General features: G+C 45.3%; 1 protein-coding gene and 1 long non-coding RNA gene across 4 annotated transcripts in view; one reads left to right on the top strand and one right to left on the bottom strand.

Annotated features, from left to right (window-relative positions):
* TBC1D16 (TBC1 domain family member 16) overlaps window positions 1-21,294 on the top strand; it is a 58,819-nt gene that overhangs the window by 33,821 nt on the left and 3,704 nt on the right. For all 3 annotated transcript variants that reach the window (XR_014153299.1, XM_081849600.1, XM_081849601.1), the window contains 6 exons: window positions 9,639-9,836; window positions 14,892-15,039; window positions 17,252-17,419; window positions 18,074-18,222; window positions 19,002-19,136; window positions 19,887-20,073. Coding sequence is in view for 2 of the 3 variants with exons in the window: in XM_081849600.1 (XP_081705726.1) it covers window positions 9,639-9,836; window positions 14,892-15,039; window positions 17,252-17,419; window positions 18,074-18,222; window positions 19,002-19,136; window positions 19,887-20,073 (985 nt within the window). In the remaining variant the exon portion in view is untranslated. The remainder of the gene's footprint in view (window positions 1-9,638; window positions 9,837-14,891; window positions 15,040-17,251; window positions 17,420-18,073; window positions 18,223-19,001; window positions 19,137-19,886; window positions 20,074-21,294) is intronic.
* The window catches only part of LOC309335166, a 722,355-nt gene that overhangs the window by 25,092 nt on the left and 675,969 nt on the right, over window positions 1-21,294 (bottom strand). The window lies entirely within an intron of this gene.

Genomic DNA, 21,294 nt, shown 5'->3' on the forward strand with positions numbered 1-21,294 from the left:
CCCAGCCCTTGAAATAACAATATTAAACACTCTTGGTAACCCTTCTGGTCAGCTCTCCCCATTCCTGCCCCCTCCCTGTATGTGGAATGTTATGCCATACTCCAGTGGGTTTTGAACAGCGGTGCCAATCTCTTTGGGTGGTGCTGGCTGGGCAAGTGTTGGAGTTCTCAGCAGAATATAAATTGGTGGTGGTGGGTGCTTTAATCTGCCAGGCAAAAAAAGGACCCTTTGAGATTCTCTGCTCATTGCTAATATGCTAAGAATCTGAGAACAAGAATCTTTAGGTGTTTTCAGTGACTTAGGTTTTTGTTTTTTTTAAAAGGCTTGATTGTAATTAGCATAATGAGTTCTGACTTTTATTTTTGCATGGATGGATAGGGAGGAGGGAGGCAGGGAAAGCGTTGCAAAATGACCCATTGATTCTTTTTTTAAAAAAATGAAATAAAATAGAATAAACAAGGCTAAGAAAGCTCTCCTTTTCCAGGCTGGACCAGCTGGAAGGTAAACATTTCTCTTCATGCTGTGCTAAGAAATCACATTTTCCATCTCTAGGATTTTTTTTTGGGGGGGGGCGGCGAGAGAAGTGTTACACTTCAATTGATTTATTAACAAGCTGAAGCCCAGGCGCAAAGGACCCCCCTCTTCTGTACAGAATGTAAAGACGTATCTTTTGGCTTTTGCAATACTTGCCTTATTTTAAAAGGAAGGGCAGGTTCATGCCCACGCCTGCCTCTCAATGGTTAGCTGTGTTAAGCTGCAGAGGGGTGTGTGACTGTGTTTATTCATAAGTGTCAAACGACTAGACCTGTCACCGCTAAGCAACTGTAACAACAAAAATGTTGAGGAAAATCCTTTCCTTGGATTTACCGAAGCATGCCTCACCTGTTTAGCAAGTATATGCGTGTGTGTGTGTGTGTGTGCGCGCGCGCGCGTGTGTGTGTATAAAATCGGAGAGTGAGCGCACTTATATATGAATGTACAACTTGCATTTGACTGGGTAAAGCAGATTAAAGCACATGGATTATTTCGTAGCAAACTGCTAACAGCTTCTTCTACCTTTTGCCATTCCCGTTTTAAATTAAGCTGTTTATCCTCTTTGCATCACTTATAGTAGCTAACAAACCTTTTTAGTGGAGTAATCGTTGGCCATGCTTCTGTACCAGAAGCCTGAAAATATCAAGCTCTTTGTTGTTTAAATATATTGGAATATGTTGTATATTGAAAATATGCAAAGTAGGCGAAATTGCAACAGTTTCACTGGATGTCTCTTTTGGGCCAGTCACTGACTGGAATGTATATTGGGCTAGAGGGGCGACAAAACAAAAAACAACAACAAAACAACAACAAAAAAGAGGAGTGGGGAAATGTGCAAAATGGACACTTCCTGCCTGCTAATGTGCCACATGATCACCTCTGGCCTCTCTCTATTATTAGCAGACTGTATTTTAAGAATCATGGCTAATGAGGACATGAATTTTCGCTCTAAATTAAAAATTAGGAGGCCTATCAGAACTGGTGTAATATAAAAAGACTTTGTGTATTAACGGATTCCATGCTGTGCATAGCTGAATACTGGCCAGACAGATTCAGAGAAGTATCTAACCTCCACTTCGGGCACAGCCCTCCCAGTGAAATTTCCCTGAAAATGGTCTCTTTTCTCTCTTCCCTTCCTCTCCCTTTTAATATGTTGGAAATGAAATGGGGTTTTACAAAGGATCTCTCACTCACACACACAACTGTGTCCTTGTGTTGAGTCAGACCAGTAAGGGAGCTCCCCTTTAATGCCATGAGAGGTTTCTAGAACCAGCTATGATCCTGACCTTTTCTATTTTATTGTTATTAAGCATTCCTCTAAAGGAGTATGGTGTACTAAACATGGGTCCGCTACACAACTGGGTATTTTCATCTTGGATCAAAATGCCAAACAAAATAACTTGTCTGCTCCACAAAAACTGAATCCTGTTTTGTGTGTGCACGCTCACATGTGCACACATGCGCAATTTTGGATTCTCTGAGAGAAGAGTAAAGGTCTGATACAAAAGTTTCCCATATAGCATTAGCATGGATACTGAAAATGACTGACATTGCTGCAAGCATCACTCAAAAGGGCTTTTGTTTTCTATTTCCCCACTATTTGATGAGGAGCAGATGCCAGCACAGACAAAATATAAACAGTCTGGGCTTTGAATATCTCCGTAATCCATTTTTAAGAGAGGAATATCTGTTAACCGATAAACTCAGAAGAATTATTAGCTTACATATATATATAGATTGTTGAATCCGCTACCTAACGTTGCATGGAAATTTCATGTAAGCATTGCACACCCCCCTTCCATCTTTTCCATTGTGCGTAGCTAGGCAAATTTGTCCGTAGCAGGAATGTTCCTAATGCAGTCCCTGGTGACCTTTGTGGCCGTGATTGGCAGGCTGCTGTCAAGGTAGAACTTTTGCCTCAGTGGTGGGAAGGAGCAGAACAAATGCCAGAGGACAGCTCCAGCTCCCTTGGGAAACTGGGCTAAAAAGGTGAAAGAATCGCAATTACAGGAGGTTTTCTAGCACAGAAAGTTAATTAGCTACTTAAATAGCATTTAGTGGCACTTGCTAGGGGGAAATGGACACATAACAAAGGTCTGTGTGCATGTGCGTGAGAGGGAGAAGGAGGGAGGGAGGGAGGAACCTATGCTAACATTCTAGCATTGGGGGCTACAACATTTCCAGAAGTCAGTCTTTCTCAAGAATAATGGGACGTACTTGGTTAGTGGAAGGAAAGGGAATTTAGACTTTGCTACAGTCCTGGACTGGACGCGGGTGGCGCTGTGGTCTAAACCACTGAGCCTCTTGGGCTTGCCGATCAGAAGGTCGGCGGTTCGAATCCCCACGACGGGGTGAGCTTCCGTTGCTCAGTCCCTGCTCCTGCCAACCTAGCAGTTCTAAAGCACGTCAAAGTGCAAGTAAATAAATAGGTACTGCTCCGTTGGAAAGGTAAACGGCGTTTCTGTGCATTGCTCTGTTTTGCCAGAAGCGGTTTAGTCATGCTGGCCACATGAACCGGAAGATGTACACCGGCTCCCTCGACCACTAAAACGAGATGAGCGCCACAATCCCAGAGTCATCCACGACTGGACCTAACGGTCAGGGGTCCCTTTACCTTTTACAGGCCTGGACAAACAAAAATTGAAGATGCAATCGCATTCATTTTTGTGCACTTAAGGTAAAACAAGGGATGTGCACAGTTTCTCCTCAATCCCTATTCACCACCTAGATTTTATATTAGGAGTTCTTTGAAGCAGGAGCCTGTGTTTTTGCTTAATCTGGAAAGTGGTGTATGCATGCTGGTGGTACTATAGACATAAGTCTAATCTTTGAATTTGAAATTCTGTCGCAGAGCTGTTGTCCTATTTCTGAATCTAGAGGGGTTTTTGCTGTTGTAGAAATATCTAACCCACTTTCAAAACAAAAATAAAACTGCAAAATGCAGCAGTCGGGTCCAGAATTTAAATTGTGGTTGTTGGGTTTTTTTAAAAAAAAGTTTTCTTAAATTTTCACTTCAAGAAATTTCAATTTAAATTGTTGAACAGGTAGAGAAATCTAGGTCTGCATTTGAAGGTGGAGCTCTTAATATCATGTCTTGTTGCCTCATATGGCTGGTCAGCAGATCAGCATAGACAAAGGAGGAAGCCAAGATGTAGATGCTTTGATGAGCTTATTATTTGGTGTGACTGCTAACAGAAAGGCCCACAAGGCAAGGAGGCACAGAAGGAGCCCCTTGGAATTGGCTTAGTGTTTCAAAGCGGGCATGATACAGCACCACACACAATTACCCCGACTCCAGTGGAAGATTTGCCACTGGCTTCATTTCAAGCTTCACTAGATACTAGATTATGATTTTTAATTGCTCTGTTTAGACCCTGAGACTGAAAGCGAATCCTTTCATTCAGCTTTTGCTCTAGATCAGGGGTGGCCAATTCCCAAGAGACTGGCAGTGATCTACCCCTTTTTGGGGGGTACAGGTCAAAGTTGTTGAGCTTTTTTAGGGAGGAGGAAACCCCTGGTTATTGAAAATTCAAGCCTAAGCTCAAGGGAGAAAGGGAAACAGCCACTCAACAACAGCTCGCTGTGGGTAAACAGCCTCACTAAGCAAACTCCATCTTCCGTTCTCCATCTTCCATGCAGCAATGGAGGCCGGAACGAGGGAGCAGGGCTGGAATCTATTTTACCAACACTAAGGAAAGGGATCACCAAAGAATTGATGCTTTTGAATTATGGTGCTGGAGGAGACTCTTGAGAGTCCCATGGACTGCAAGAAGAACAAACCTCTCCATTCTTAAGGAAATCAGCCCTGAGTGCTCACTGGAAGGACAGATCCTGAAGCTGAGGCTCCAGTACTTTGGTCATCTCATGAGAAGAGAAGACTCCCTGGAAAAGACCCTGATGTTGGGAAAGATGGAGGGCACAAGGAGAAGGGGACGACAGAGGACGAGATGGTTGGACAGTGTTCTCGAAGCTACCAGCATGAGTATGACCAAACTGCGGGAGGCAGTGGAGGGCAGAAGTGCCTGGCGTGCTCTGGTCCATGGGGTCACGAAGAGTTAGACACGACTAAACGACTAAACAACAACAACAACAAAGGAAAGGGATCCAGCAATCAACCGTGATCTACCAAAACCTCATGGGGATCTACCAGTAGATCGTGATTTACCCTGCTCTAGATTGCTAAACTACATGGTTGTCCCTTATGCACATAACAGGAAAATCAACAATGGCACATCTTTATCCATGGGTCTCTGTGTTAGGCACAGTACCACATAAACACACACACAAAAAACTAGGTTCCAATGCCTGTTCTCATTGTACCCAGGCAGATACCTATGGGAAACCCGCAAGCAGAACCTAAGCACAAGAGCACTTTCCTCTCCTGTGGCTTCCAGCTACTGGTATTTGTTCTAGCAGAACAAACAGAAATTATATATGAGTTATGTACACTTCTTTTAATGAGTTACCAACTACAGGAGCATCATGACCTGGTTAAAACCTAGATTACGACTGTTAAATTACACAACTCATTTTCATTGCCAATGTGGGAGTTGAATGCCCAATATGATATCTGGTTTTAGATGTAAATATAGGTCCCTGTGGTCAGTCCTCAGTCTAATTGGATATACTTGTGATTATGTCCTGCATCTTATTTTATAAGTGGGTGTTGTCAAATTAGTATGTTAATTATCATGTGATGATGTAAGCACTATGGTATAAGGATTGCCTAAACTAAAAGGAAACTGTATTCACACCATCCTTTGAAGGAAACCCTGAGAAGTCAACAGATACTTCCAAAGGGTCCTTGGCCAGCAAAACATCTGAATGACTTACCAGCTACTTTGAATATGGAATCTTTGCAAACTGAGAAAGTTAGCTTAATTGATGTAGCAGCACAGACTAGTTTGGAGTGAGTAAGCTGCCCCTATCCTTCACAGCTTCCATGGTCACTTTTTAATTTTTTAAATTTTTAATAATGTTCTTTGTTTTGGAAGGTAGTTGAACCCTAGCCTCGAAATACTTTTGGGGGAAATTCAGTATGCATCCTTCACCCCAACTCTTCTGTTGGGCTCCCCAAGGAAGTAAGCTCTTCTCTTACCTTCACCTGTCTTCTTCAGTCTTTCTGACAAAAGGCAGATCACCAGTTCTTCCATGGTTACCTAACAAAACAGGATTCTGGGCCTATTTTTTGCTTGTTTGGACCAAGTTAACTGCTCTTTCCAGTATGTGATCTGCTCAGTCTCGCAGCTGCTTTGGGAGTCAAGATGGTGGTTTCCCCAGGGCATTCAGAATGAAATAAGATTTGAGTTTTAAGTTTCCAGAAATCTTGAGGACTTGTGGGTAGTGGATTTTAAAAAGATGGACCTGTGCAGGAACAGCTGTTACGCTATTTCCACTCCCCACCTAGCTGAGCTGCTGTTCTGTGCCAGAATGTTCAACAGATGTGTTGATTTTGCTTCTGTCTGTTGCATAGTTTTGGTAATAGGTGCAGTTTCTGTGAGATGGAAGTCATTTTGGAATAAGGAAAAGCTCTTTTTTATGGGGCAGAAATGGTGGAGCTGAGGTGGGGGGTAACGGGGTGAGAGAGCTTGGGAGGCAGGAGACCCAAGAAACGGAGAGCCCAAACAGCTGTGAATTACTTATCTATGATCTCTGAAGATGTGCAAATAAAAGAACTTAAAAGCAAATTTGGAGATGGTTAGAATATTTATGTTTAAAGAATTAGCATGTACAGTGGTACCTCTGGTTGCGAACAGGGATCCGTTCTGGAGCCCCGTTCGCAACCTGAAAGGAGCGCAACCTGCATCTGCGCACGCGCTGGTTGGGATTCGCTGCTTCTGCGCATGCGCGTGATGTCATTTTGCGTGTCTGCGCATGCACGAGCGGCGAAACCCGGAAGTAACCCTTTCTGGTACTTTCGGGTTGTCGCAGGATGCAACCTGAAAACATGCAACCTGAAGCATACGTAACATGAGGTATGACTGTATTTAAATTTGAAATGTGTTGGGTAGTAGATCATTGGGCTCTAGTGTGTGTGTGTGTGTGAGAGAGAGAGAGAGAGAGAGAGAGAGAGAGTGAGAGTGTGTACAGAGACAGAGAAACTGACTTCAAGCTGTATTGCTGAACTTGGTCTCTCCTGCACATCAAGGGAGGGGGCTCTGTTAACAATGGAGCCCTCAGCTTGGCTGTCTAGGGAATGTGTATTGGAATGCAATGACCCAAACCACTGGTGAATGCTAAAAATAAGGCTCTTCCAGTGGTCTAGTTCAGTCTGTGGCCCTGGTTTGGGGGGCACTGTTTTCAGGATAGGAAAGCATGCTGGTGGGGATGTTCTGCACAGGCATGCTGAGTGTGTGATTTCTTCAGCGTTCAGTGCCTACATTGTTCAATAAGCGGATTAGAAAACACTGCATAAAGTGGCTTTTCAGGGGGCTGCTTTTATACCTGCTCCTTGCCTTGTTTTGCAAACCATGATTTCACAGTAGAGCCCATTCAGGCTGTTCAAATGGGTTGGCCTTTTCAAGATCTCAGAGGTCACAGTTTCAGATTCACTTATTTCCCAGAGCACTGCTGTTTTTCTTGGGGCAGGAGGGAGGATGATTTCATAGGGGAGGGAAGGAATTACTTTCTGAAATCTGGACCCTATTTGGGGGGCAATATATCTCCTGAGTTCAGTTGCTTAACATGCCGAAAAGCTTTGTCTGGCTTGTTGTCCCTGGTATTTTGTGGTTAAACAGCTGTGCAGCCACTTTGTCTAAAAATGAGATGTGTGATGCTACCAGCAGAGAGCTTCTATGTGGTATCGTATTTTACATTCCTAGAGTAAGGGTGCTGAAATCCTGTTCCTTGACTATTTGTTTGAGGGAAGTATGCCACGATATAAGCAGGGAGTTATTCTTACATTTGAAAGGGTTCCTCTAAAGGGTTAGTGTGTCTTCAAATTTGCATATATTTCAATTTGAGATGCGATGGGAAGTAGGTGGTTTTTGTCTGCAGAATGTATACATGCAGACTATGGAATTTCATTCCTGTTATTTCTGGAGAAATGTGGCCAATGTCACTACCAAACATTTCTCTGTGATTAAAGGACCTAAAGCCCTTTCCCTTCCAAGGTTCTTTTTCTACCACAGAACAGCCAGTAGAATCATAGAATCGTAGAGTTGGAAGGGACCCTGAGTGTCATCTAGTCCAGCTCTCTTCAATGCAGGAATATGCAGCTGTCTCATATGGGGATCGAACCTGTAACCTTGGCATTATCAGCACCATGCTCTGACCAACTGAGCTATCCATACTACTGTTTGTATGCTAGCCATTTGAGGTATATTTGTATAAATAGAAGAGGCCTGCTTGGGAAGAGATTTTAGAGCAATGGTCTCCAACCTCTTTGGGTCTGGGGGGCACTTTTGGAATTTGAGAAGGTTCCTACTGCCAAAGGTGTGGCTTAGCACTAAAAAGCTGCTGACTGCAAAAGAGCAGAAAAAGAAAAGAGATGGGAACATAAAATGTTTCAAATATGGAAAAAATCTGTTCAGGTGGTGATTGTGTTTTGTTTTTTGGTTCACAAAAAATGTTTGGAAAACTTTCTTCTTTTCTGGACACAGTTAAGTCTTGGATGTTATGTTCCCCCTGTTGCTGGTTTGCTGCTGTAGAATAGAGCTGGAAAATAAAAGATAACTGAATGCAGAAATATTTTTGAATTACTACAGCCAGTTATAAATGCCCGTGCGCGTGCACGCACACCCACACCCACACCCACTATTCTTAATTCTGGCTGGCAAGTGTTTTTTTTAAAAAAAAGATCTTTAGGGAATGGAAAAGAATAGAATACAAACACAAGGAAAATACATGAAAAATGCATAAAATGAGCTTAACTCGTACTTGAACAATACTGGCTCATATGGGATGATGTTTAAGGCTGACTATCATCTGCAAGCTTCTCAAAATTAGGGCTGTATGAGGAGAGACCAAGGATTATGCTTCTGCCTTTTCACTGTGCTGACTCTCCCCAAACAACTTTGGAACAATCCATGCTGTGGACCAGGCAGAGGTAAAGGTGATAACAGTGATGCCTTTAAAATGGGTCCCCCCCCAAAAACAACAACAACAAAATTGGAACAATCAGGAAAAAGGTAGTGATAATAATGACAACGACAACAAAATGTCTTTGGTAACAGGTCTGGACCTCTGCTTAAGACTTCAGGGTTCCATTGATAGGGTGAATATTGCAGTACTGAGCTAAATAGACCAGTGGCCTGCTTCTGCATAAGGCAGCTTGCTACATTCACATGTTCATGTGACAGGCTGACACTGATGTAGAAAGTGCTTAACGGTCTTTTTCTTTGCCCTGCGAGAGAGGCTGCTGCATCTGTTTTACAAACTGGAAGCTGTGGTCGAGAGAGGGTCAGTGCCCTCTGGCAGTGGGTCTGGCAGAAATGGAACTCAGAGTCAAGTGGTTTCCCCAAGTCCTTTCACAGCACAGGAGCCACAAGCCTTTTACCTGCTTCCACTTTGGCCAGCATGCTTGAAACATTGCTTGCTTCTCTCTTTTTTTAAATATTGTCCTCTCAGCATTGTTGCACTTTGAGGAAACCTACCTGCTCGCTTACCAGCCCTATCTGGGAATCAAGCACAGACATTGGTATGAAGCTGGTGTTGGCCAACCAGTGTTGCCTGTTGGGAATTCATAAAGCTGCTGAAGTGAGAATGAGACATTAGGGTTACTGACTTGAAAAAACATGCACACAAATTTGGACTTTTCTCTAATGCCACTTTGCAACTTGGGGAATGCTGTGCCTTCTGATTAAGTGAAGCTTAATGAAAACAGTTGGTGTTTTTTTTTTATACTTCCAGCTTTCTTTTTCTTTTGCTCAGAGCATTTTATTCTTGCAGCAATGGATAAAGGTTAGACTGAGTTGATGGCTTGCCCAACACCACAGAAGTGAGCTTCATAGCCAAGTGGGGTTGAGTCTGTTTCCCACATCAAAATCAAGCCCTCTAGCTTCTATACCGCACTGGCTCTTGCAGTTAGTAATTTTCAGGTAATTTTTCCTGCCTTCTTCCTTCCTTTCTTCCTCTTTTGGTGCCACTCTCTCATGGTGGTGTAGCGAACCGTGCGAAAGCCACATGACTCGCTCAGCCAGCTCCAACTCAAGCCTTGATCCCAACTCCCAGTTCCAAGAGAATAACGTTCAAGTACAGACCTCCCGGTGGGATGAGCAGCAGAAGGTGTTTGCCTTGGAACAGATCTGTGGTGTCTTCAGAGTCGACCTGGGACAGATGCGGTCTCTTCGCCTGTTTTTCAGGTAGGATATTTCCTTTGGAGATGGTCTGACATGCCTTCCCTTGCCCTGTTACCTAGGAGAGTGACACGGCAGCAGGACCAGGGTGAATTTCCATCTTTCATTGTTCTCTGTTTGGAAGCCCACCTAGGAAGTTCTAATGGTATCAGGTGTTCTTTGTGAATGGTGGAGTGCTCCTCTGCGTCCGTCTTTCAGACAACAGATTACCTGTACATCCTCTATGCATTCTGAACCAGTGAGCCAAGACTTACTGTCTCTATTACTTCCCACTCCCACCACCTTTTTTGTGAGGGGATTTTACTGGGCTGGCAAAAATATATAATGTGGTGATTTAGTAGTAGGCCAGATTCTATATATCCATACAAGTGGCTCTTCCTACCCAGCTTGGAATCCATAACTTGCATAAAACTTGGCTTCCTGAGGCTGGGGCTACACATTACCTCAGCAAACATGGATGTCTGCCAAGGTAATATGTAATTCTAGCCTGGGAATTTGCTTCTGTTCCAATTTCCCCCCTCCACCTCCACAGTGGTACCTTGGTTTAAGAACAGCCCTGTTTATGAACTTTTTGGTTTACGAACTCTGCAAAACTGGAAGTAGTGTCCCCGTTTGCGAACTTTACCTCGGTCTAAGAACGGAAGCCAAATGATAGAAGGGCACCGGTGGCAGGAGGCCTCATTAGGGAAAGCGCGCCTCGGTTTAAGAATGGTTTCGGTTTAATAGTGGACTTCCAGAACGGATTAAGTTCGTAAACTGAGGTACCACTGTACCATGGTTTCAAAGGAAAGGTTTAAAATGTGAGGCAGTGAAGGTATTATAAAACTGTTGCCACATACCATTTTCTTGTGACACAAACTGAACGAACATAGTCTTTCAGTCTGGCTGAAGGTTACACACCAATATTTCTCTTCATACTCAGGTAGCTGTGGAGCCCTGGGAGAACATAGCTGCTAGGGAAGATGCCTGAGCTTATGGAAACCTAACTTTTCCATCCTGATCTGTTCAGACTCCCCAGGCTACCTAAGAGAGCCTGAAACATTTTGGAGCATGAACCCAGAAAGAAACTCCTTTTGTTAATGGGTTAGCTGCAGTTTCTTAAACCCCAAAGCAAAACACATTGAGTAACTTGAGGAAATAATGGTTTTACACTGAAAGGAGGAAGGTAGCCTTAGCCAGTGTTTGAAACTCCCATTGTTCTAGGCACATTTTGTGACAGGGAATTTCATTAGCGCGAGCTGTTTCTGAGCTCTGGGCGCAGTACTGCGCCTAAGATTTCAGACAAAAACTGCAGAGTGGAAGAAAAGGAGGACCCTTTTCTGCCTCCCCACTTCCAGCTACTCTCCGAAGACTAGAGAAGAGACCCTCTTAAGAATATTAGGGGGGTGGGCAGGGGAAGGACTAGACCAGGCATGGCCAAACTTGGCCTCCCAGCTGTTTTGGGACTACAACTCCCATCATCCCTAGCTAACAGGACCAGTGGTCAGGAATGATGGGAATTGTAGTCCCAAAACATCTGGAGGGCCATGTTTGGCCATGCCTGGACTAGACCATGTGAAAAATGAACATAATGTTTTAGCTGCAGTTCATTCATTTTCAGCTTTGCATTCTGGTTATAAAAAAGCGTGCCTAGACATTCTGTTGTTGCACCCATAACTAGGATTAAGGTGTGCCATTTAGCTCCTAGCTTTCATATATCAGTTTCTAACATTGGCCTTAGCATAGGAAATAAATGAAAGGTGAAAACAAACACTAAAAAAATAATAATAGGAAACTGCCTTACACCTAATCAGATCATTGGCTCACCCCACTTGATGTTGTCTGTATTGATTGGAAGCAACCCTCCAGGGTTTTGGGGATTCTTTCCTAGACATGGATACGCCAGGGGTTGAATGTGAGACCTTTTTTATGCAAATTGCATGCTCTACCTCTGGACCTTTAATGGGTATAGTATAGTATAGTATAGTATAGTATAGTATAGTATAGTATAGTATAGTATAGGTGAAAATTGACACTGAATTATGGGACATAAATATGGGCATGCACCTACTTTATACACCAGTCTTGGAACGTGCTCAGTTCATGGCATCTGAAATGTACATCCGTACAGTCCTGTTCATTCAGTGTAAATTCATGAAAAAGAGCTTCCTTCCCAGTGGCAAAGAGCAGTGCGATGGAGCCTGGCTTTTAAGCCCTTGCCTAAGCCTCTGCATGCCTTTTTACGGCATATTTGTTCATAGTGCTTCAGCAACCAAGGCCTCTGGAAGTATCTCAAACCACTTCCCAAAGCAGCAGTGTCGTCATAGTGTTTTGAACCCACTTACAGAATCCCACTGAAAATGTATTTAAAGTTTAAAGTGTGTGGTTTTGCACCGAATTGTTGCAGTAAGGTGTTTATGACATTGGTACCCCAGATGAGCGGCATGTATAGGATTATCCCATTTTCTTCTCACAGATAAGTGTGTAAGGTAGCATTAGATAGTGACTAAACCAAGCTCACTCAGAGACCTCGTGGGCATGTTAACACTAAGCCAAACCATGTGTCCAACTGCGTTTGAGGCACTCCCTTGGCCTTACACCAGGCATAGGGAACCTGTGGCCCTCCAGATATTGTTGGACTCACAACTGCCCAGCCCCAGCCGGCAGCCCCAGCCAGCATGGCACAAGGTTGAGGGCAATGAAAATGTCAGTCAAACAACATCTGGACAGCCACAGGTTCCTCACTCCTGCTTACATCATATTTTGTATATTCTGTAGCTCACTCACTAAATTGCCTCTTTGCACATCCTCTTTGGTTCTGGTTTTTAGGGCCTGTAACTGTTGAGAGCGTAAGTTTTTCTAGGGTCTTTGCTGTGTAAACAGGAAGTATGCATTTCTTCTATTCCATAAAATTCAGCTCCTTTTCAGGCTACCAAGTGGGATATGGGGGGTGGGGAACAAGAGGAAGTCTCTTCATTTAGAACGGGGAGAGCTGAAGGGCTATGGCTAATTATCCTATTAATCACAGGTAAATTAACAGGATTTGCATATAATTTTCATAAACATGACAGCTGTTACACTTATACAGCATTTATTTATTTATATAAGTTTTTCCTTTTTTAAAAAAATAAATAAAATCCTGCCTTTATAGCGGGTACACATCATTCCAAGGGAGATTTTCAACAAATGTGTCACAGTTTAACAATGAAACCCCCAATAACAATGCAACATACAGTCAGATACAATATGAGGGTTATTTTTCTGCTGTTGCTGCCCACAAATACAAAGTTGAAATAAAAAAAAAAAATCCAGTAGCACCTTAGAGACCAACTACATTTGTTCTGGGTATGCACACTTCTTCAGTATCTTTTTTATTTATTTCGACTGCGTCAGACCAACACGGCTGCCTACCTGAATCCACAAATACACAGATAGCTAAATACAGCGGTCCCTTGGTTCTCAAACTTAATCCCTTCCGGGAGTCTGTTCAACTCCTGAAACCGTTCGAAAACCAAGGTGCAGCTTCCGGTTGGCTGCAGGAGCTTCTTGCACTCAAGCGGAAGCCTCATCGGACGTTTGGCTTCTGAAAAACGTTCGCAAACCGGAACACTTACTTCCAGGTTTGCAGCATTCGGGAGCCAATTTGTTTGGCAACTAAGCCGTTCGAGAACCAAGGTACCACTGTATCTGAAATGTATATTGATTTATGGAACAACATTGACATGAAGCGATGAAAGGTTGGAAGCCCTTGACAAGCTAGCTTTGTTTGTTTCCTCCATTTCAGTCCTTGAGCTGCCTCTGTTATTTAGCTCCTGTTTTTGGTTTTTACAGTTCCAAGTGGTGTATGAATAACAATGAGGACTAGAGGACATGGAGTTACAAAGGAAAGCTGGGGTTCTTGGTTGTGGGGGAGGGTTATATTATTTATTATAACACATTCAGTGTTTTATGTATGTGTGAGAAAGACAGAGAGAAAGAGGGCTTTGTGCCTGTCCGGTGAGTGTGCGTTGTTTATGTGGGGAATGTGTGAGTGTGTGGTCTCTGCCTGTGCAGGATATTTTTGTGTGTATGTAAATACATTGGCCATACCCACTGGTGGCATGTGGCTGAACATCCCTTGGGCTGGAAAAGGTTAGCCACTGCTGATTAACGCCATGAGTCCTGGAGTTCATTTGAGAAGCAAACTGGTCTTGGCAGCCGACTCCTTTGCCCAGGCCCTTAGGATCTACTGGCTGTGGGAGGGGGGCACTGTTCCACCTGATACTGCTTTTGTTTGTACAGTGCCTAGCATACCAGGACTCTGGTTGATTACCATAAACAACCTGGTAAGTACTGCCAGATGTAAGCAAAAAAACCCCACCCCACCCCAATCTTTTTTTGGGTACCAAGAAAAGTGCAGTGTTCTCTGCACTGTGAGACCTCACAAGCACCAATTGGGGCATGAAAGCTCATAATCAGAGCAGTGTGTGCTCTGCAGGGGGCGAAATGAAAATGAAAAGCAACCTCTACACCCGGGGTGGGGGGGAGGAGAGGGGGGAAGCAAAGTATGTGCTCAGAATATATTATGCAAACTAAGGTCAGATGATTTGCATAATTCGTTTTGTTTGGAGTTTTCAGAGAACTTGCCGTTTCGGTCCTTGCAGATACATTCTATGGGGAAGGGGGAAACGAGAGAGAGAGAGAGAGAGAGAGAGAGAGAGTGCAATGGAGGAAGAAGGAATTGGGGTGCTTGAAGCTTGGGAAATGATGTAGAAAAAGATGGCTGTCGATGCAAGGCACAGACTTCTGATTCCTGGAAATGCTCCCTAAACTGGTTTGGTTTTTGAGTCTTAAGAAAGCATATGCTTCAATGAGAGGTGCCTAAACTGCATTAGATTGTGTAGCGCGGTTCACATTTCTTTGGAAGGGTGCTGTATATATTCTCAGCCCAGCCATGCAACATGCACGCAGGATTCACAAATGTTGTTTGCGCTATCTGTATTTGAACAACGTCCCACCCCCTAGATGTTCTGACCAGTAAACTGTGCTCTTAACTACATATTCCCTCTTTTCTTTCCCGGTCCCTCCACCATTTTCCTTCAGTGATGAGGCATGCACCAGTGGGCAGCTAGTTGTTGCCAGCAGGGAAAGTCAGTACAAGATTTTCCACTTTCACCACGGCGGCCTGGATAAACTTTCCGAAGTGTTTCAGCAATGGAAATACTGCACAGAGACCCATCTCAAAGACCAGGTAAGCTGTAAAGTCCAGAGTAGACCTGGGGAGCCTCCACACACCCTCTCCACCCCTAGTAGATGTGGTCTGTGGATTTCTAGCTAGAAATGAAGATATGTGAGCAGCATCTCTTCTTGTTTCTGACATGTCTGGAAAAGTGGTGGCAAGTGCCCTGGAAGGCTCAGAGGCCAACAGTAGATAGAGCCAGAGCTAACCTACCAGGCCAGGTTCAAAGCTCTTGTATTGATATGCAAAGCCTTGGGCAACCTGGGTCCAGAATACCTTATATCACTCTGGAGGAGGGAGGTTAGTTGTGCCCCTGTGCTACAGAGGCCCAATTGGCCGCATCCAGAAGTCAAACATTCAGTGCTGCCAGTCTATGCTGTGGATCACTCTTCTGGCAGAGACTCAGCAGACAGCCTTCCTTTTTATATCAGGCATCTCCTGAAGATATTTTTTGTGTGTGTGCTGACAGGTTAAAAAAAGAAGAAGATCGAGAAGATTATTTTGTACTGCCTTTACAGGCTTTTGTACATTGCTGATGTTTTCTGGGAGGGCAGTTTATAAATACTATTATAAGTGAATGAATGAGTAACAGAGCCAACCAATTTTAGTTTTATCCCCTTCCTCCTCCCCCTCGACTGGTTGAAAGTAAGAAGGCAAGGCAGGTAAGGGCTGGATGGCTGCCTGGCTGAGAGCCAGTGTGGTGTAGTGGTTAAGAGCGGTGGACTCGTAATCTGGGGAACTGGGTTTGCGTCTCTGCTCCTCCACATGCAGCTGCTGGGTGACCTGGGCCAGTCACACTTCTCTGAAGTCTCTCAGCCTCACTCACCTCACAGAGTGTTTGTTGTGGGGGAGGAAGGGAAAAGGAGATTGTTAGCCGCTTTGAGACTTCCTAGGGTAGTGATAAAGTGGGATATCAAATCCAAACTCTTCTTCTTCTTCTTCTTCTGAGGTTGGTGCCCCATTCTTGCTGGCAGGCCAGCTTCCCTGCTTGTCTGAAGAGCTGCCAGGGGTTTGTAGACACTGGTGATGCACTTCCCTTGGTTTGTTCTTTCTCTTGCTGGAGAAGGGGGCCATCCAAAGTATTTGTTTAATCCAATATTGGGGATTAACGAGGAGCAGGCTTACGTAGGTTATGTAAGCTCCTGGCAAGGTGACACTGGGTTAAGAAATTTTAGCCAAACAGGAGTTTCGAATAACGGAGGATTTGCTTTATTGGGCAGAGTGTTCGCCTTTATAAACCTCTTCTGCAACTAGAAGATTTGGGCCTCGTTTCATTTCCTTTGCTTCTTGTGGCCTGCGGCAGCCTTATGAAATAGGCCAGCTGTTTATATAAACGGTGAAACCACAGATCTAATTCTCTCAGGGTTCTCTTCTCTGTGTTATGTGACCTGTATGAGCACAGGGTGAGTCCACAGATCAGGTGGAATCTGAACTCCAGTCCAGGATGCAGCAAGTGTCCTGACTTGCCCATCCTGTCTCTGCAATTAGGCTTGTGCTGAGTGTTCAGTCTATGACTTCTAGCCGTCTGTATTCAAATGATGTTTTGACAAGGCCTATTGGCATATCTTGCTTCATTCTGCACAAAGGCCTTGCAAAGGCCGTAATTATATGTTTAAAGATACTAGAGATGCTTGTTAGAAACAGTGATTTCTAGATTCCCTTCCTTCTCCCCAGCCCCCCTCCCCACTTCTTCCCCTGCTGCTTTCCCCTCATTATAGTACCACAGGGGCTTCCATCTGTGTTGAGTAACCTTTTGATTTTAAAATTAAATGTCAGCTGCAGTTTTCACCCAGGAATGGCAAGCGTCCTCGGAGAGCCTGGCACCGCTGCCTTCTCTCCTTCGTAACAGCAGCCCTTTTGTATGTGGCCAATCAGATGTAATTTATTGCGTGCATTCCTGGGCAGGCTCACGATATTGCTGCAAGCCGTGTTAGCTCTGATCTTGGGCAGGGGAGGGTGGGAAAGGCAGCTAGCCGAACCAAGCAGTGCGTCATGTCGCTCTGATCCTTAATTACTCCCAATTACGCTTGCTGGCTTGGGCTGGAAGTCTCCCCAAACTTCCAAGGCTTTGCCGCCCTCCCAGGACAGTCTCTCTCCAGACAAAAATCATCTTCCTTTTCCGCTGTGGCGACCTGGATATAAGATGCCCAAGCCATGGGAATGGGAGGTCAGGCTCCTGCAGCTATTGCTCTAGCCCTCTGTCCTGGTTTTGTCTCCCAATTAGCAGCTCACTGACGTGAAGACCTGCATGCAGTTCTCCATCCGAAGGCCCAAGCTGCCCTCCTCGGAGACCCACCCAGAGGAGAACGCTTACAAGCGCCTGGATGTCTGTGCGTGGCTCCATCATCTAAATGAGGCTGGGCAGGTGGAAGAAGAGTACAAGCTGAGGAAGGTGAGGGAGAAGACACAGTGGCTTGTTTTGCTCTGCTGGTTCCAAGAGAAGAAAGGTCTCCCAAGTGGAGCGTGGAGCAGTTGTGCTTATTTGGCCTCCAGGAACCTTTGCACGTCTTCCCAGCCTTTGGCAACGGGGAGGCAGCACCTGTCAGCTCCCTGCAGGCTAATGTAGCAACTCTCTGGATTTCTGGTTTGTTGCTGCATTGATTGCCCAGCAGTTTGGGACATGAAGACCAGTGAGCATTTCTAGGGGTGCTTGCACAGTATGTGAAGGCCTATAAAAGCAACTGAGACTGTCTGGCTTTAAAATAATTAAGGGCTTTGGGGTGGGGGAGGCAGTATGTGAGTCGGGGTCCAAGTGTGAAGTTTCCAAGATTGGGGATTAAGCAGTGACGTGAGAATGATGTGTTAATTGTATAGCCTCTCCAGGGGGGTTATTGACATTGAAATGAGTTTGATTTGTGTCTCCCCTGGGAAAAGGGGGGGCTCTGCTTTCCCTCTAAACATGTGCAGATTGTGGGGCTCCTGAATCTCAAGGCGTCACTTGTCAGAGGAGGAGAGCAAAAGAGGTCCAGTTTCAGAAACTGTGGCATTTTCCTCTGTTGCAACCTCTTTATCATTTCCCCTCTGCCCTCCCTCCCTTCCTCCCCAGGCTATTTTCTTTGGTGGGATCGATGTCTCCATCCGTGGTGAGGTCTGGCCTTTCTTGTTGCACTACTACAGCTATGAATCCACTTCAGAGGAGAGGGAGGCGCTCCGAGTGCAGAAGAGAGAGGAATACTTTGAGATCCAGCAGAAAAGGTAATGAGGGGTGGCAGTGGCTCCAACTCCAGACTTTCAAGGTTTACATGTTTTCTTTCTTTCTTTCTTTCTTTCTTTCTTTCTTTCTTTCTTTCTTTCTTTCTTTTAATTACTTTTATAAATGCTGAACTACTTTGTTCTGTAAACCTCAATCCTAAACCCCAGATCTGCTGCGTGGAGGGTTAGGATGGGGAGGGTGAGGGAGTCAGCACATCACATTTTCCTGCAAGTGTAAGGACTTTAGTCCTTCTGCCTCTTAGGGGAATGGAGGGGACTTTGAATCCAGCAGGTCCATACCCAGTTTTGCGTGTGTGTGTGTGTGTGTGTGTGTGTGTGTGAGAGAGAGAGAGAGAGAGAGAGAGAGAGAGAGAGAGAGAGGGAGAGATGCCGAGATGCCTCTTTCTCCCCACCCTCCCTCCCTCAGCCATTCTTCTTTTAAATCCTCCCTCCCCTGGCAATTGAAACAATGAAGGGGGAATTAACTATCCCCAGAAAATGAACCTTCACAGTAGGTCCAATGTCACATTTGGGGTGGGACGTATACAGAAAAGAGGCAACTGCTCTGTCTTCCCCAACTGCCCCAGATCTCCTTTATTTTGACCCTTACCTGAAAGTACTCCCAGGTCCATTGGCATAGCTGTCAACATTTCCCTTTTTTAAAGGGAAATTCCCTTATTCCAAATAGGATTCCTCGCAAGAAAAGGGAAAAGTTGACAGCTATGTCCATTGGCAGCAGTGGGTGGTTTGGGAGTGCACTCATGTTGTAATGTGGCGCCTAGGCTCTCCCTGACACCGGAGGAGCAGAAGGCATTCTGGCGGAATGTGCAGTTCACGGTCGACAAAGATGTGGTGAGGACGGACCGCAGTAACCAGTTTTTCCGAGGAGAGAACAACCCCAATGTGGAAACAATGAGGTGATTGTTGTAACCCATTAGTGCCCCCCAAAATACACTGAGAACCTTGCACCCACTTGGAAAGCCCAGATCCATCTGTGTTTTGGACACCCAACCTCATACGCTTCCAGCTAAACCCTTTCAAAGGTGGGCCGGGCAAAGCAGGTGGAGCCTGCAACAATATTGTAGTATGGAGTGCTCCATTTCATGTTGCCAGCCAGCCATGCCCATTGCCACTCCGCTCCACTCCATTCCATCCCCCAGCCACCCTAATAGCAAGTCAGCATTCCGTGCCTACTGAGCATGCTCACAGACCCTCCAAGTGTCCCTATTTCCCAGGGACAGGCCCAGATTTACAGAAGCCATCCCGGTTTCTGATTTGCTCCCAGAATGTCCCGCCTTTCCTTAGGACGTCCCTGTTTTCATCTTGGAAATGTTGGAGGGTATGGTAGGATGTCCCTACTTTCATTGGATAAATATTAGAGAGGGTATGGAGTTAGCCAACCCCCAAGCCATCTGAAGGCAGCCCTGTATAGGGATTTTAAAAAAATGTTTAATGTTTTAGCATATTTTTTATACATGTTGGAAGCCGCCCAGAGTCGCCGGGGGAACCCAGTCAGATGGGCGGGGTATAAGTAGTAAAATTATTATTATGGAATAAGAGGTCCCTAATTCCATTGGAGAAATGTTGGAGGATACATGCTCAGGCCTCTTTGGGTTGCTCCACCATCCCAGCCTCACCGTCTGGTCATTTGACCATCCTCTTCCTAGGCGGATCTTGCTGAACTATGCAGTGTACAACCCTGCCATTGGCTACTCCCAGGGGATGTCTGACCTTGTTGCCCCACTTCTCGCGGAGGTCCTGGATGAATCGGATACATTCTGGTGCTTTGTGGGCTTGATGCAGAACACAATCTTCATCAGTTCCCCTCGTGATGAGGATATGGAGAAACAACTGGTGAGAATTTGACCTTGGAGCACTCTTCTCCCCCCGCCCACCTTATTTATCTCTTTCCTTCCTCCTCCGCATTCCATTTGCCCTTTAAATCCTAAATGAATCGGAAATGTGAAATCTGCATCCATGATGGATGAACTTACCTGAGGAAGTTGTAGTAGCTGCAAGGAGGAGGAGGTGCTGTATCCAACATGTAGGATATACTGGTGACACATTGCTCCAAATGGCTGCTCCCTACAGCTTCGTGTAAATGTGAAATGACACTGGAAAGAGCATATTACCCTTCAGAACCCCATAGCAGAAGTGGCAGTGGGGTGAGGAACAGTTGCCATGGAGGCCCTGAACTGATGAGCTGGCAACCCAAGGCAACGTCACCATGGATGTTGGTCACCTAAAACCACCGTTCTGGGTTCCTCCAACATCATACCCAAGATAAGCTTGGTCAAGGAGGCTGTTGGGGCATCAGGGTGGGAACTACACCAACAGCATTTGCAAGCTGTCTCCCAATACCAGGTGCAACCTTCCAGTCCCACTCAAAGGGATAGCGAGAAGTTAACTCCTTGTGGACTGCAGCAATGCGTCCCTTATCCCCATCCCACCAGTCTGAGGTGATGTCACACTGAGTACTTGGACAGGTAGACCTGAGTCAGATCTAACCGTCCCAGCAACCTCCACTCAGGCCTTGGTGATAGGCACCAGGTCAGCCCCACTCATCCACGATCAAATCGTGGACGAACATGGTTTTTCTACAAACCAACCTGATAGTCAGCAGCAAAACCACCAGACTATTGAGGCCGTAAGTAGTGCACCCACTAGTACCAGGGATAAAAAGGTAAAGGGACCCCTGACCATTAGGTCCAGTCGTGACTGACTCTGGGGTTGCGGCGCACATCTTGCTTTACTGGCCGAGGGAGCTGGCATACAGCTTCCGGGTCATGTGGCCAGCATGACTAAGCCGCTTATGGCAAACCAGAGCAGCACACAGAAACGCCGTTTACCTTCCCGCCAGAGTGGTACCTATTTAGCTACTTGCACTTTGATGTGCTTGCGAACTGCTAGGTTGGCAGGAGTAGGGACCGAGCAACGGGAGCTCACCCTGTCACGGGGATTTGAACCGCCGACCTTCTGATCGGCAAGTCCTAGGCTCTGTGGTTTAACCCACAGCGCCACCCGCATCCCTGAAGCACCAGGGATACAGTGCTCCTAATAGGACTGCTTGCAATA

The sequence above is a fragment of the Podarcis erhardii genome (genome assembly GCF_964252035.2).
Source record: "Podarcis erhardii genome assembly, chromosome: 2".
In the NCBI taxonomy this organism is placed as follows: Eukaryota; Metazoa; Chordata; class Lepidosauria; order Squamata; family Lacertidae; genus Podarcis; species Podarcis erhardii.